Genomic DNA, 13,404 nt, shown 5'->3' with positions numbered 1-13,404 from the left:
TCAACTGAAGAGTCAAAAACTATTGCACGGAAACAGAAGTATGTGCTTTCCTGTTGCAACAACCCTCTATCAAGAAATGGCATTTCTGCCAGACAGCCCCATTTGGAGAAGCCTGGTATGCTATTTGTTGCCAAGATACAACCAAAACCACAGTGGCTTTATTTAAAAAAAAAAAAGGAAATGCCCAAGGAATTAATTCTTAATAGGAACAAAGGCTTTTTGATGTTTGAGCAAAAACGTTCTTGTAACTTCCCAGGAATTTGTGTCTGAAAAAATGAGAATAGTATAATTAAGATTTATATGTCAGATTACTTAAAAAAAAAAATAGTCATGGTTCAACACTGTGAAACACGCACATTAACTGATTGTTACAAAAAAAATTACTACTCCTGAATTGGCTGATGTCGACATTCAGCCTCAATTCTACAAAGTTCCAAGTGACTGCTTAGCATTTTGAAAGCAAATAATCCAGAATAACAGGATTACATGGATAGAAATGCTTTAATTAACAGCCATCGTTAGGCTTCAGAGTCAAACATCTGATGAGCGAGAAGTGGGCCTTAAACATCTTCTGTACTTAGTTTCAGGCTGACCTCACCCACAGGAATACACTTGGAAGGACTTCTATTTATCCTTACATTTTTTAAGATTAGTTATCTTAAAAATGGGCATTAGATCAACTGAGAAATTACAGTCTGCCTATGCAGGAGGATATGGCACGGCCTTTCTAATCTGGATTCCGTAACCATCAGCTTCCATATTCATTCCTTTCTTTGGAGAACCATGAGAAAAGCAGGAAGATCCACACTGTCCTCCACATGCTTCCAGACCAACTTGCCACTCCAAAAACCAAACCCAGATAAGGGTGTTACCTGCTCACCTGCCGAGGACAGGGAAGCCTGTCTGCCAGATGCACCATTGATCAAAAGTCTACTAAGATTGTTGTAATTTCCTCTGAATAACAGATTATTACCCTGGAGATAGGGCAGGCAAATAATCCAAGGTTTTGCAGAATCTGTCCTGCACAAAGTCTAAATCAAATCAATTTCTGAATTTGAGACTGGGGAAGATTTTCTCTTTCAGTCATGCCATTATCAGCTTTTGGATATTCCTGTCTCTCTCTCTCCATCCCAGATTGGATTAGATTCTAGGATCAATGGTTCAATCTCTTAAAGCCTGGAATGCTTTAGAAAAAAACAACCACCTCAGCCTATGGGAATAGGGATGGCTTCACAAGCACTACACAAGCACTACAACTAGATGATCTCATGGTCTCTTACGGCTTTAAACTCTACAGAATGAAACCACAGTCAGCTCCACAACAATGCTCTGGAGCAAGTGGCAGACCCAATGACAAATTAGCCTGTGTGTTTTAATTAGAGCTTCTTAGTAGGTTCAGATCAGGCAAACAGAAATGATTCGAACTGTTGAAGCGAGAGACACACTGATTATAAAGGAAAAAGAAATAATCTCCATTTTTTCATGTCTACAGAATTCCCAGTAGTCATCTTGACTTAATTCATCCCCTCAATTATTTATTGCAAAGTGTTTATACCACATTAGCTGTACGAAAATAAAGATTATGTTCTCAAAGTGTATCTATAGTGCAACACAGGAGAGAGATATACATCCTAAACATCCACTGATTTGGATAGCAGCAATAAAGTCATCACAGCGTGAGCTGTTTTGTCTCTCTTAAGTGTGCTTGGGGCAGAAGCAGCCAAACTGTAGCTGCTTCTGTGATCTGAACCACCCAAAAACTCTTATGAGACTCCAGAGTAAGTTTTCTTGATGCCCAGTGACTTTTCTGGACTTACTTCTATGTCAGGGACTAGCAGACGGAGGCTCCAGTGCAATTGTTATAGCATTATGGTGTGCTGGCCCAGTCTTTGCTGTTTAGGAGCAGATATAACACTTGGAAAAAATCTTGAAATCTCTTTCTGTCACTAAGTGCAAATTTTAAAGCAGCTCCGCATTTGGCCCAGATGAAAGAGCTTTGAAGTCTTGGCCCCTCTGTCTCTTCCTCACAACTAGACCATGGAAACCCACAGTGAAGAAAACCTACAGTAGGAAAATCACCAGAAAACAAGTCTCTCCAAAGCATTCACACAGACACACATCCTGGGCAAAATCCTGCTCCAGGAGAACCCACCCTGACTTCACCTGCTGGCTGAAGGACCAACTCAATTCAGAGCTTCTAGGATTTGCAATAACCCACTCTGACCTCAAAAGTGACAGGAATACCCCCCATCTCCAAAAGTCCAATTTTCCCTTCTACCCATCTCAACGTAGAGTTTAAAGCTCTGCTCTTTTTACACATGCAGTAATTTTCTAAACCATTTTCTGGAAAACATATACCAGAAAAACGCATATCAGAGTCACAGTACACAATACTAAGCGTGCACTTTATTTTGCATATGGGTAACACATACACAAATTGTTAGCTGTGTAATTTTCTTCACTAGGCTCTCTACTTCCTTTTATTTTCACTCTAAAGGGCCCTAAAGGATTTTAAGCTCAGATAAAGAATTAATCTACATTAGCTGTCTCAGCTTATGTCTGGAGCAACAGAGAGTGCTGTGAGCCAATGGAGGAATAAATCAGCACCAGCAGTGCAGGAGCCAACCTGCTCCTGAATATACTACACTCAACTTAACCAGTGCTTGATAAAAAAAATAAATAAAATTATTTCCTTCAACTAGACCTGCAATTCCAGTCTCCCTGCAACATCATGAAACGTCTCCTTTTGCAGATACACAGAAAAAGTAAATAGCCTAGCCTTTCTTCTTGAAGACTGACACTTTTGTAAACTTTTATCAGGTTTGATACATCTTTCTACAACAACCATTTAAGGTTGTCTGCAAGACTACCAGGGCTATGGTTTGGAGGAATATACTTGGCTTTTGCTCCCACTGCATTACCAGCCTCCATCTACTTCCTGCAGCCAGGGGGAACGGTGCCTGCCGGCCAGCGTTCGAACAGAAAAGGGAAGATAAAATACTGAAGTGTTAGCCACAGTGTAGAACAGTTTTAAAGGCTACAGTCTGCTTCCAGTCTGGCAGATTCCAACTACGCAACACGCAATAGCATGTCAGCCTTACAGTGGAACGAACAGACACAGGAGTACCCAGCTTGGAACTCGTGCCAAAAGCAACTTCCAAGTGCAAAAAGATGATGACACGCCGCTTGCTGGGTCTGGAAGGTGGTCCTTGACTCAATGGTCTCAACTCAGCTGCTGGAAGATCTTGTGATTTCATCAAGCCAACCTCCCCTTAGTTGACGCAGAAGGAAAGAAGTCAGTGACTGGTACCAGACTGCCATTCCTGTTTCAGTGGTACTCAATTCTGAGCGGTACGCAGTTGGCTCAGGGTAAAAAGGTGAGAAGTTGTAGATGTCCCGTCACTGGAAGTGTTCAAGGCCAGGCTGGATGAGGCTTTGGGCAACCTGGTGTAGTGGAGGGTGTCCCTGCCCATGGCAGGGGGGTTGGAACTGGATGATCTTTGAGGTCCCTTCCAACCCAAACCAGTCTATGATTCTATGAAACAGCTGCCGGTGTTGTTATTACTATCACACTACAGAGAAACCCCTGATTCTGGTGCTATCAAAGCTGCATCTTTTACCAGTTCTAATTTCACAAAACACATCTACCTGGTGTGTTTAAGCACTTCATTTACTTACCAGGATATACGTTCAACTTGCACTGTGACACAGTGACCTTCTCGACATGCAGGATACAAGACAAACTGCTCCTTTTCATCTACTGGTGAGGCTACAAGAACTGGATACCATCATGACACGTGGCTTATGGATCTTATTTGGTTAAAGGGTGCTTGATATTATTGTAAGGCACGTTATCTTCCAAGCCCTGCAGCTTTATTCTGCCTCTTTGAAACCTGAGCAGTAACATCTAGCCTGAACAATTAGTATTCTCCCAAAAATATATTAAATCATAGTCTTGTCCTTTAGAGCAATAGTTCTAACCCTGTTAATACTGTTTCAACTATCATATCAACACAGAAATCAACAGTTTTGCCACTGACTTTAGCTGAATCAGAATCCAATTTATATTCACGTTAGCCCGCTGATACCATGAGAATCCAATAAATTTAAATTATTATGCATCTTCTCTATATTGTGCATTTTGAGGAGACCTAGAAGAGAACGGGCACATAACCACTCTTTGGGTTGTCCTCTACAAAAGAAGGGGTTCATCCCTATGGCCTTCTAAGTACTGCGGTACTTAATTCCAGTTGTAACAACTGCAGATACCTACCAGAGCTCTGAAAACCAGTTTTCACAAAAGTAACCTCTGATTTTGAATGTTTCCATTTTTACAGCCTGTCAAGAATGCTGATTTACAATATGCATACAACTGCAACCAAGTTTTACCAAGTCTGTCTGCAATCCTGTTTTTTTTTTTTTCCCCCCCAAGCCTGCAAAAAACCAAAAACCATCACTTGATAAATTGGACTACTCAGCTAATTCCCAACTTGAAAGCGTGTGGCACTTTCAAAAGAATTAAGTGAATTTGCCACTGGCTTTAAATTACCATCCTAGTTCTTACCGGGCAAAACATCAAAGGAAGTGGAAAGAAAACTTGGAAATACTACTGTACAGAACTGCGAGTGCTACTGTCTAATGAGTTTTGCTGTATGCATTACTTTCAGAGGGAATAAGGGTGAAGAGATGAGAGGAGGTCTAATGAGTAGAACACTTGAGCATGGAGTCCAACTGTGCCTACAGGCTAGTCTTCATCACAAAGTTCACCTGAGTTAAAACTTTAGCATTGTCTCTTGCTAGCATCACACCTACACACACCAACACTAAACTCAAGCTGATGGACCCACAGAGGATATAAAGCTAAGGGATCCCATTTCACCAGCTGCAAACATAACCCACCAGAATTACAGCCAGAAATTTGTATCCAAGTGTTCTCCGGCCTCCAACGCTTTCCCCTTTCCATCCGTGTGTACAGAAAGACACAGACAAGATCTCCCACAATCTGCATGAGACGAACTCATAGCGTGGCTTGGCTCACTGCATTTTAAGAAACTTGGGATCCGCTGCCCAAAAACTCTTAACCTTCACTGGACAGCACCCCTACGGAAACCAGCACTTGAGCTAACTCATGCTGCAGGGCTAACACAAGCAGAATTCCTACCATGCACAACCATGGGGATTCCAACTGGCCTCTGCACCTTCAGCCCTGCTCATCGAACACGGGCTCCACAACACACTACTCTCCCATAACGGATGCCTGTGGTTTCATTGATTCATGTTTGCAAAACAAGACAAGCCCCAGTCAGAGAACTGGCACTGCAGAGCGACATACACAGGTTCACATTTCCAGAGACCTTTCATTCCATTTTTATCTTGCCACCTATCTCAGGTAACAGGCAAACAGGGCAATAGTGTCGAAACGAGGAATAGGAAATCTTGGCTGGGAACTAAGGGTCTTACTCTGGAAGGAAAAAAGCCAAAGAAGAATATTGATCCCTTTGTTGTGATGAAGGCTGAAGAACAAGCTACTCCCAAATTTGCAGTAAGCAGACCAGTTTTAATTAAACCGCACAAATTGCAAGGAGACAAAGAATTTGGAACCGGGTACCACGCACTGCAGCCTTCCCTTCATCTTCTAGAGCTACTTTACTCCTTTACACTAAGCTCCATCTCTCTGCAGCTTGAAGCCACCACTACATTGTCAGAACAAAGAGAACAGAAGCACTGCAAGAATCAGGTCTCCAATATTTAAGCATTTATTTTTTTTTTAAAGTGCTCTTTCAGAACTAATTGGTCACTATTTGCCCATGACATTCTTAAACAGTATTAGAACTTTAGAGCTAAGGTTATAAACTGCGTTATTATTATGGAAGATCAAAGTACCAAGCTTCCCAAGAGCAGAAAACTGTTATCATCTCCACTGTATCTCAGTGAACTTTTTGCCCAGATTCAGTACTTTCCAAAATGAGATCTACTTTTATTGCAGCAACACCTCCAAAAATTTGAGAGTATAAGAAGTGGCCAAAGAACAATCTCCACAGAACAATCACTACTTTTTTTAGATACATTTTGACAATGTGCCAGACACCTCTCTGAAAGCTTCAAGAGGCTGCCAGAGCAATTCATCCTTTAAACAATGTTCCCCTCTCTATTCCTGGGAGATCTTCCAAGGAGGTACAGTCTGTACTGTACCAAAATGACATTTTAATCATTTAAGCAACTGGTCCAACTAGCACTCTGTAACATCTTCAGTTTTTGAAGGCAACCATGAACTGGCCACCTAGAAAGCTGTTTAGTAATTCATATTTATGTTCCAGTTTTATTAGCACATGTTTCCTGGCAAATGCACCGAAATTCATTACAGTATTTTAGGCATTCCATCATGAGTTAAATACATTGGACCTGAAAACACAGTCTCACTCTGGTAGGAAGCAGATAAATGTGTTTATGACTTTGGACTAAGGTAGTTTTAAGCTTGGCCATGGTTGTGTCTTTAACATTCTAAAATAAATAGGACTTTTTTTTCCCTAACAGCACTGATCGAAAGAAATACCTTACCAGTCCAGCTAAGTGCAAGTTAAATAGTAAAAAAAAAAAAGTTGGCTTTCAATTAAAAAGAGTTTTGGCAAGCTTGCACGTAAAAGGCATGCACATTTTTCAACTTCTGAACAACAGGGAAAGATTATTACACACTTACTGCTTCTTGATCAATATCCTATCGGTTTAAGCTTTTTCAATTCATGAACTTTTATTATTTTGCTTTTAATTTCCATAGTTCCTATCTGCATGTGTGCTAGCAAATACAGTCCTAGGCCAAAAGATGAACAAGAATATGCAAGAGACTGGTGTGAAATTCAGAACTGGTTGGCACACCCAGCTCTAGCGGGAACTGGTACTTGACACCCCTGAACAATTAAGCCCACATCTAATCAGCAGGAGACAGCTCAGCCAAAACTCTAGAAGGCAACTAGTAGTTCTGGATGCCTCCAGAGAAGATTTGGAGCCTCCAGAAAGGGGCCTGATTGTTAGTAAGATGAACTGCATGATAGCTCCTAAACATCAGGACTGTGGGTGATGTTTCAAGGTGGATACACGAGAGCTAAAGCTCCCAGAAGTCACAAGACACGTCTAGAAATACTGCTTTTCAAAGTAAGAATAAGAAAAGGAGCGGTTACAAGTCTTGCTCATGTCAGCAATGCCTTTGAAGTCCATAGGATTAGTTTCACAGGGAACTACTTAAGAAGTAGAGTAGTAATCACCAAAAGCAAGAAAAAATAGACTCAGGCTAATATGGATTAACAAAAACCAGAAAGGACTATGGAAGAAGTACCACACAGCCAATTTCCATATCAAATGACCTGTAGACACAGTAGTAAAAACTGGAGAACTAAATCAGAAATAAAGAAGATTCGAAACTTTTTGCTGCCAACAATGCCAAGGTTTTACTTTTCCCTATTGAAAGTTTTGTTGGTACTGCCACAAACATGACAATTTTTAGACACAAATCATAATAAAGCAAATGAGGGGGTGGGGAGAGGGGGAAGGATTGTTATAGAGTGTTTCTCTCAACAGAAAGGAAGACAGCCACTTCTGCAGTGGGAAGGGGCTCTTCCATCCTCCCAGAGCCCTTGTGCAGAACCTGCTGCACAACTTCACTTCCGAACCGTTCTGCAGGAACAGCAGGCACAAGGCAAACAGCAAGCTGAAACAAATACAGATTTCGCTCTCATTTGACGTGATGTACTACTATCAGCATGTGAAAAATCCTTTGATCAGGCTGTATTTCGAGACAACTTTGCAGAAGATGTATGAGGTTTGCACACGAAGCCAAGACCTGATGGCCCAGCACATCAGAAGTTATCACAAATCAAACCATTAGTAAGAAAATCTTATTCCGCAGCACTCTGTCTTCCTCTCTGATCCTCTGCATTTCTGCTCACACAAATCACAAATATAGCTGGCAGGCACTGGTTTACATTTGAAAAATTACTGCCATTCCTAAGACATGACGCAGCTGATTGTAACTCCACCACCACATGGTATTTCAACAAAGTAAATACTTCTTCATGACAAGAATAGTCCTACGCTCCAGTTCCTCCAGCAGGGAAAAATGTAATGGGTTTAAAAGGCCACTAATAACTATTAGGGTTAATTACCTGTCAGTTTACCAAAAAAATCTATTCAAAAAGAAAAAAATCCAACAAAATAAAAGATGATAGATTGAAACTCAAAGGCTGCTATGTGCCACAGCAACAAACAGTTCCTGTTGGTGATACATCGAGGGTATTTCAGCCATAGCAAGCAGCCACACTTCTTTTGGAACCAGAGCCATCCTCTTTCAAACAGCCACCCAGGTATCTGCGTACTTGAAAAGCAAAATGGGAATCCCTGGAACAGGACGTGGAGAAGCAGGGGATGCTCGGGAACTGAAGCTGCTCAAACGTTTCTCAACCTTCCCCTCCAAGCCCCTTGCCTTTAAAAATGCACCAGGTCAAAACACTTGCCACAGAGTGAATGAGCCACTTTGTTTAATTAGCTTCCCTTCCATCCAATATTTTATGACATTCTCTAAACAAAACATGACTCTGGTTTTACTCAGAGCCTATAAAGATTACTAAAATACAAACAACGCATTGATACACCTCATTGACCAGTGAAGTTTTTGTGGGCTCACAATAATATTTTAAGTCAGACATCTAACAATGTGTATAATCTCTCCATAGGGAGATCACAGGCAACAAACATTGCGTAAGCTTTCACTTGCTCCTTCTAAGCAGGACATCACAATTTGTGGCTTTCAGTGTTTTGCTGCAAGCTCCAAGTTTGTTGTTGGGTTGAAGCATTTTGTGGCACATGGAGTGAATGGTCCACTCTGGCCTCCAACTGCAGAGGACTGGCCACGATAATCTGCCTGGTCCTTCCCCAGTGCTACCATATAAGCTCTATGAAACGGCCACTACCCCAAAACAGGGTAAATTCACATTTCGAGAGGAAGTCACACCAGTGCACCCAGATGCCAGCCACCACCTTCACCAAAACGCAAGCTATTCTGGACCTCATTTCTCAGAGCTCTTTCAACAAAACTTCAGTTAATAATTTCTTATTCTGGAAGACCAGATCTATGGCTTGGCTGAACAACAGGTGCACACACAGATCAAACTACATAATTATAAACAAACACTTCACATCCTGTTAGTTCACAGTCAAAGGTGACATATAAAGCTTGTGTGTACCTGATGCATCATTACAGTCACCTGGAAACCATTCTGGCTGAAAACTCAGCACCTTTGATTTCTGAATTGGTTTTGAGCTGGGTCAGTTCCCTGACCTGGCTTACCAGGCTGCTATCGAAGGAATCAGAAGAAGGGGTGCCATTGCTTGTTCAGATGGCACTTTAGATTTACACCAGAGGAGCTTATGATTCCACAGACTCCAGATTGTCTCCTACTTGGTACTGAAATACAGTCTTTTCCAATCCACAAAGGACACTTACAGGTTAAGAACAGATGATGACTAAAGAAAGAATTGCTTTTACAACTGATGTGTAATACTTAAGTTGAAGTTAATGCAAGCCAGTGTTACTACCAGCAGAAAAAGAAAATAATTATATTGTTGATTCCTTATGCCCCAAGTTAATAATTTTAAAACAAGCAGACAATAAAAATCGTGGAGAGTCATTCAAGTATTCTTTCCTTCAGAGCACGCTGTTTTGACTGAAAAAGAGCCTGCATGAAAGGGATTCTGCAAATGACACCTTCTTGAGAGAGGCACTTCACCAAGAATAGGTTACTTCATTTCCTTTGGCCCAAAAACTGACCAGCTTTCAAGAAAGATAGTATCTTTTCTTCTCAAATTAGAGGTGAAGCATGCTGCAAGGAAGCTTTGTGAGACCCAAAAAAAGTCCTGTTGCTTAAAGAGGCAAGACGTCACCCATCAGATGATCAGCAGTGTTTTCGTCCCTTCACAAGGCTGAAGCTTCCAAAATCCCATCTGTTTCTGAGTTGAAAAATTCATTGCAAGTGAGAAACTCAAGCCATTTGTCTCTCACGTATGCTTCCCTAAAAATGCTACAATTTCCAGTCTTGCACTCCCTGCTGTCTGCCATTTCCAACTCAGCCCATATGCCATCTGCATTACCCATGCTAAAGGTAGTCTCCAGGTTTAACCAACTGAGGACAGAACTAGAAGGCAGCAAATGAGTTTGAACCCACAATCAACAAATCCCTAGGATATAATCTAGGACATAAACCATTCTGAACTGGAATGCAGAAATCAGAGAAGTGACATTGAATCACATTGTCTACTTCTCGGAATTTCTTACCGTGTTAGTATGATTTACAGGGTTGGGTTTAAAATAAATGCAAGTAGTGCTATATTAGTTCCCGAAGCACCGATTAAGAACAGGCACAACGTGTGTTCTTTCTGAAAAGAATGAACTTGTATCTTTACACTTCACAATTATCACCTTACCCACGCTACCAGTGAACCAAAGTTGTTACCATCTAATGGCCTGTATCGCACAAATCAGCACCATTACCCTCGTTACAACCACTTTCATAACTGGTACTAAGAGGCACCGTGGTCAGCAGGCAGATTAATGGCCAAGAAGCTCGCGCTTGCTTCCCTTTCAATCCTCATCAACTTCTTCAAATCAAGCACAAAAGCAATGAGGGCTGGTACCTCAGTGCAAAGCTTGAGCACAGGACATGGTGCAATAGCAGACAGGAAACCAGCAAGTCTGCAAACCTCAAATTGACAAAATTACGATTCCGTTAATGCCATGTATCAAACACTGCCTGACAAAGCTCATCATGGCATAAATAATTCTGTTTACTGCATGTGGGTTAACCCTGCCAGTTCTTGTTGCGAATTAAAAGCAAGAGCTGAAACGTTACAGGCTCTGTGCCAGCTTGGTCTGTGTGTCTGCATACAGGGGAAATCAGTATCTTTTTCACACAGCTGTCTGAAAACACAGGAGTAAGGAGATACTTCCCACGCTTTTTCATTGGTAATGTAAGGGAAGAGGCAGTTCTTCCCTCCATCCTGCTTACAAGGCAGTGCCCTTTCTGGGAGAGGAGCTGTCATGATCAGCAGTCGGCTCAAGCCAACACAAAAACTCACCCCGGAAGCTAATGAAAAGCACAGGAGTGCCTCTGATTCATCCCACTGCCCAAGGCCATTCTGGAGGTAGAAGAGTCTTGCTCAAAGGTGTGCTTAAGAAAACCCCACCACAATCTAGCACAGCCAATCATATCAGCATTACGTTTCACTTCACTATAATACCAAAATTTTTCATTTCCTAATGCTCAGAGTAATCTCAACAAGTCATACCTATAGGCTCCCATACAGAACAGCCCATAATAGCCTGGGCTGTAGCCTACACAGAAAGAAACAAAGTTCAGGGCGTACAATACTCCACACCCTCCCAGTTACCAGAGCAGAAACTAGATAAGGTTGTGCAGCGTATAATATCTCTGAAGCTTAAGCCACAGCCCTGCAAGAAGTGGGCTGCCTCTCTGCAATCAAGTGGCTAACTTATTTCAAATTCACTCTGTGAAGAATTGTGCAGGATGAGGTTTTTCCCCTTTAAACTCATGGACTGAACTTGAACGAACCACCTCATGGGAGCTGGGGCAATTAATACTTTGCAAGCATGAAATTAAAATTTTTTCTCACATCAAGAAGTCTACCATGGAACACAAGGGGCACAGAAGATCAGTCTTCATTAAAATAAACTATCAGAAGTTGTTTGTGTCATTAGTGGTTTCCTGCCTGTTGTTCTCTGCCTAATTCTCACAAGCAACCTCAAAATTCTGTGGTTTTCAATTTGTCAAACTCTCAAGAAATGGAGAACTTATCAGTGACACCATTGGTTATGCTTCTCCTAGAGAAAAGCAAGCCAGCATCTAACAATCTCCTTTTAAAGATGAAGGGGAGGACAGGGCAGAAGGTACAAGGTTTCAAGCTTTCACCATTCCTCAACCTATATCAAGATTTCCACCCCCTGCAAAGATGCCACCCACAGCCCCAAATTCACATCGTATCCTGTCACCACTTTTTCTATCCACATCTTCATATTTGCTGCTGTGTTACGAGCACTCCTCACTGCAAAACATGCTGGAGAGGCAAAATGACAAAGGTCAGTCGCGAACTTGCAGAAACCCAGAGCTCCCAGGGTGTGAGCTGGACACACACCGCTGCCTTCATCCCGAGGGGTTCAAAGAGTGAACACCCGCTGCTGGAACCTGAAAGTGGAAGAGAGCACGAACTGGGAAAAAGGAAAAAAAAAAAAAAAAAAAGAAAAAAAAGAAGAAAGTGCGTGGAGAAGCGAGCGCCGGGTGCGGGAAAGAAAAGGACTGACTGCAGCCGGGGGAAGCGAAGGGACGTGCGGTGCGGGGAAGCGGAGCGCCGGGATGCGGGGAGCGGGACGCGGCTCCCGGGGAACGGGGGGCACGGCTCCCGGGGCCGGGGGTGTCCGAGCTGGCACTCACCGACCCCGTACTTCTCCCGCTTGGTGGGGATCCAGCGGGCCATGCCGGCGGCCCCGCGGCTCGGCTCGGCGCGGCCCGGCTCAGCGCGGCCGCTCGCCCGCCGCCGCCCCTGCGCGCTGCCGGGGGCCGGGCGCCCCGCGCCGCTCCGCCATGCTACGGAACTTCCCGGCAGCCGCCCAACTTTCCTGCCTCCCCTGCCTGGAGGAGGAGGAGGAGGAGGAGGAAGGGAGGAGGAGGGGAAGGGAGGGAGGGAGGCGGCTCTCCCCGCCCCGGCCGGGATCACCTGCTCCCGGCCCGCCCCGCCCCGGGAACGGAGCGCTGCGCCCGCCGGTGCGGCCGGTGGGGCACGGGGGGGACAGACGGACAAACGCTGATGGGGAAGGTGGGCGGCGGCGGGTAATGGAGCCCGTTATTGCTACTTCATATGCCGATGTATAAGCGTGCAGGCGTTTCCCCACTGTTAGCATAAACACGGGTTTTTAAAAAGTAACTCATTAATAACTAAGAAAACAAAAGGGTTATTTTAAAAGTACTCCAAGCATCTGGAAAAATGGTCACAGGGCTGTACTTTGCAAAAGACACGATGTTCTTGTTTAGGAGATTGACTTGGCACTCCGTGACGTAAACCTCCACTTGAGTTCGGTGGTGTGAACTGGGACCTGATAAAAATATTTCAAATGGGTGAAACAGAGACATAAGCTGTGTACGCACCTGGATCCTGCCAGGCAGGTCTGATGTTCTCACCCGAACCAGGCTGCCTGGCTTCTGTGCTCATGTCGGCTGTGGTGTGGCAAATTGGCTGGGAGAGGGACGCTCGGTAACACCTACTAATTATACCCTTAATTATGCAGCACCACTGCAAATCACAGTGGCAGGTTCTTTACAAAGCGTTAGGTCCAAACTGAGGAGATCC

General features: G+C 43.4%; 1 protein-coding gene across 1 annotated transcript in view; it reads right to left on the bottom strand.

Moving 5' to 3' along the window:
* DOCK5 (dedicator of cytokinesis 5) overlaps window positions 1–12,534 on the bottom strand; it is a 78,170-nt gene extending 65,636 nt beyond the window's left edge. Inside the window, exon 1 of the mRNA XM_086627996.1 lies at window positions 12,492–12,534. Coding sequence (XP_086484122.1) covers window positions 12,492–12,534 — 43 coding nt within the window. The remainder of the gene's footprint in view (window positions 1–12,491) is intronic.
* Window positions 12,535–13,404: the final 870 nt, after the last annotated feature.

The sequence above is a fragment of the Tauraco erythrolophus genome, chromosome 29, assembly GCF_009769465.1.
Source record: "Tauraco erythrolophus isolate bTauEry1 chromosome 29, bTauEry1.pri, whole genome shotgun sequence".
NCBI classification, from domain to species: domain Eukaryota; kingdom Metazoa; phylum Chordata; class Aves; order Musophagiformes; family Musophagidae; genus Tauraco; species Tauraco erythrolophus.
Note: the sequence above shows the minus strand (reverse complement) of the source record. Positions and strands in the feature narration are given on the sequence as shown.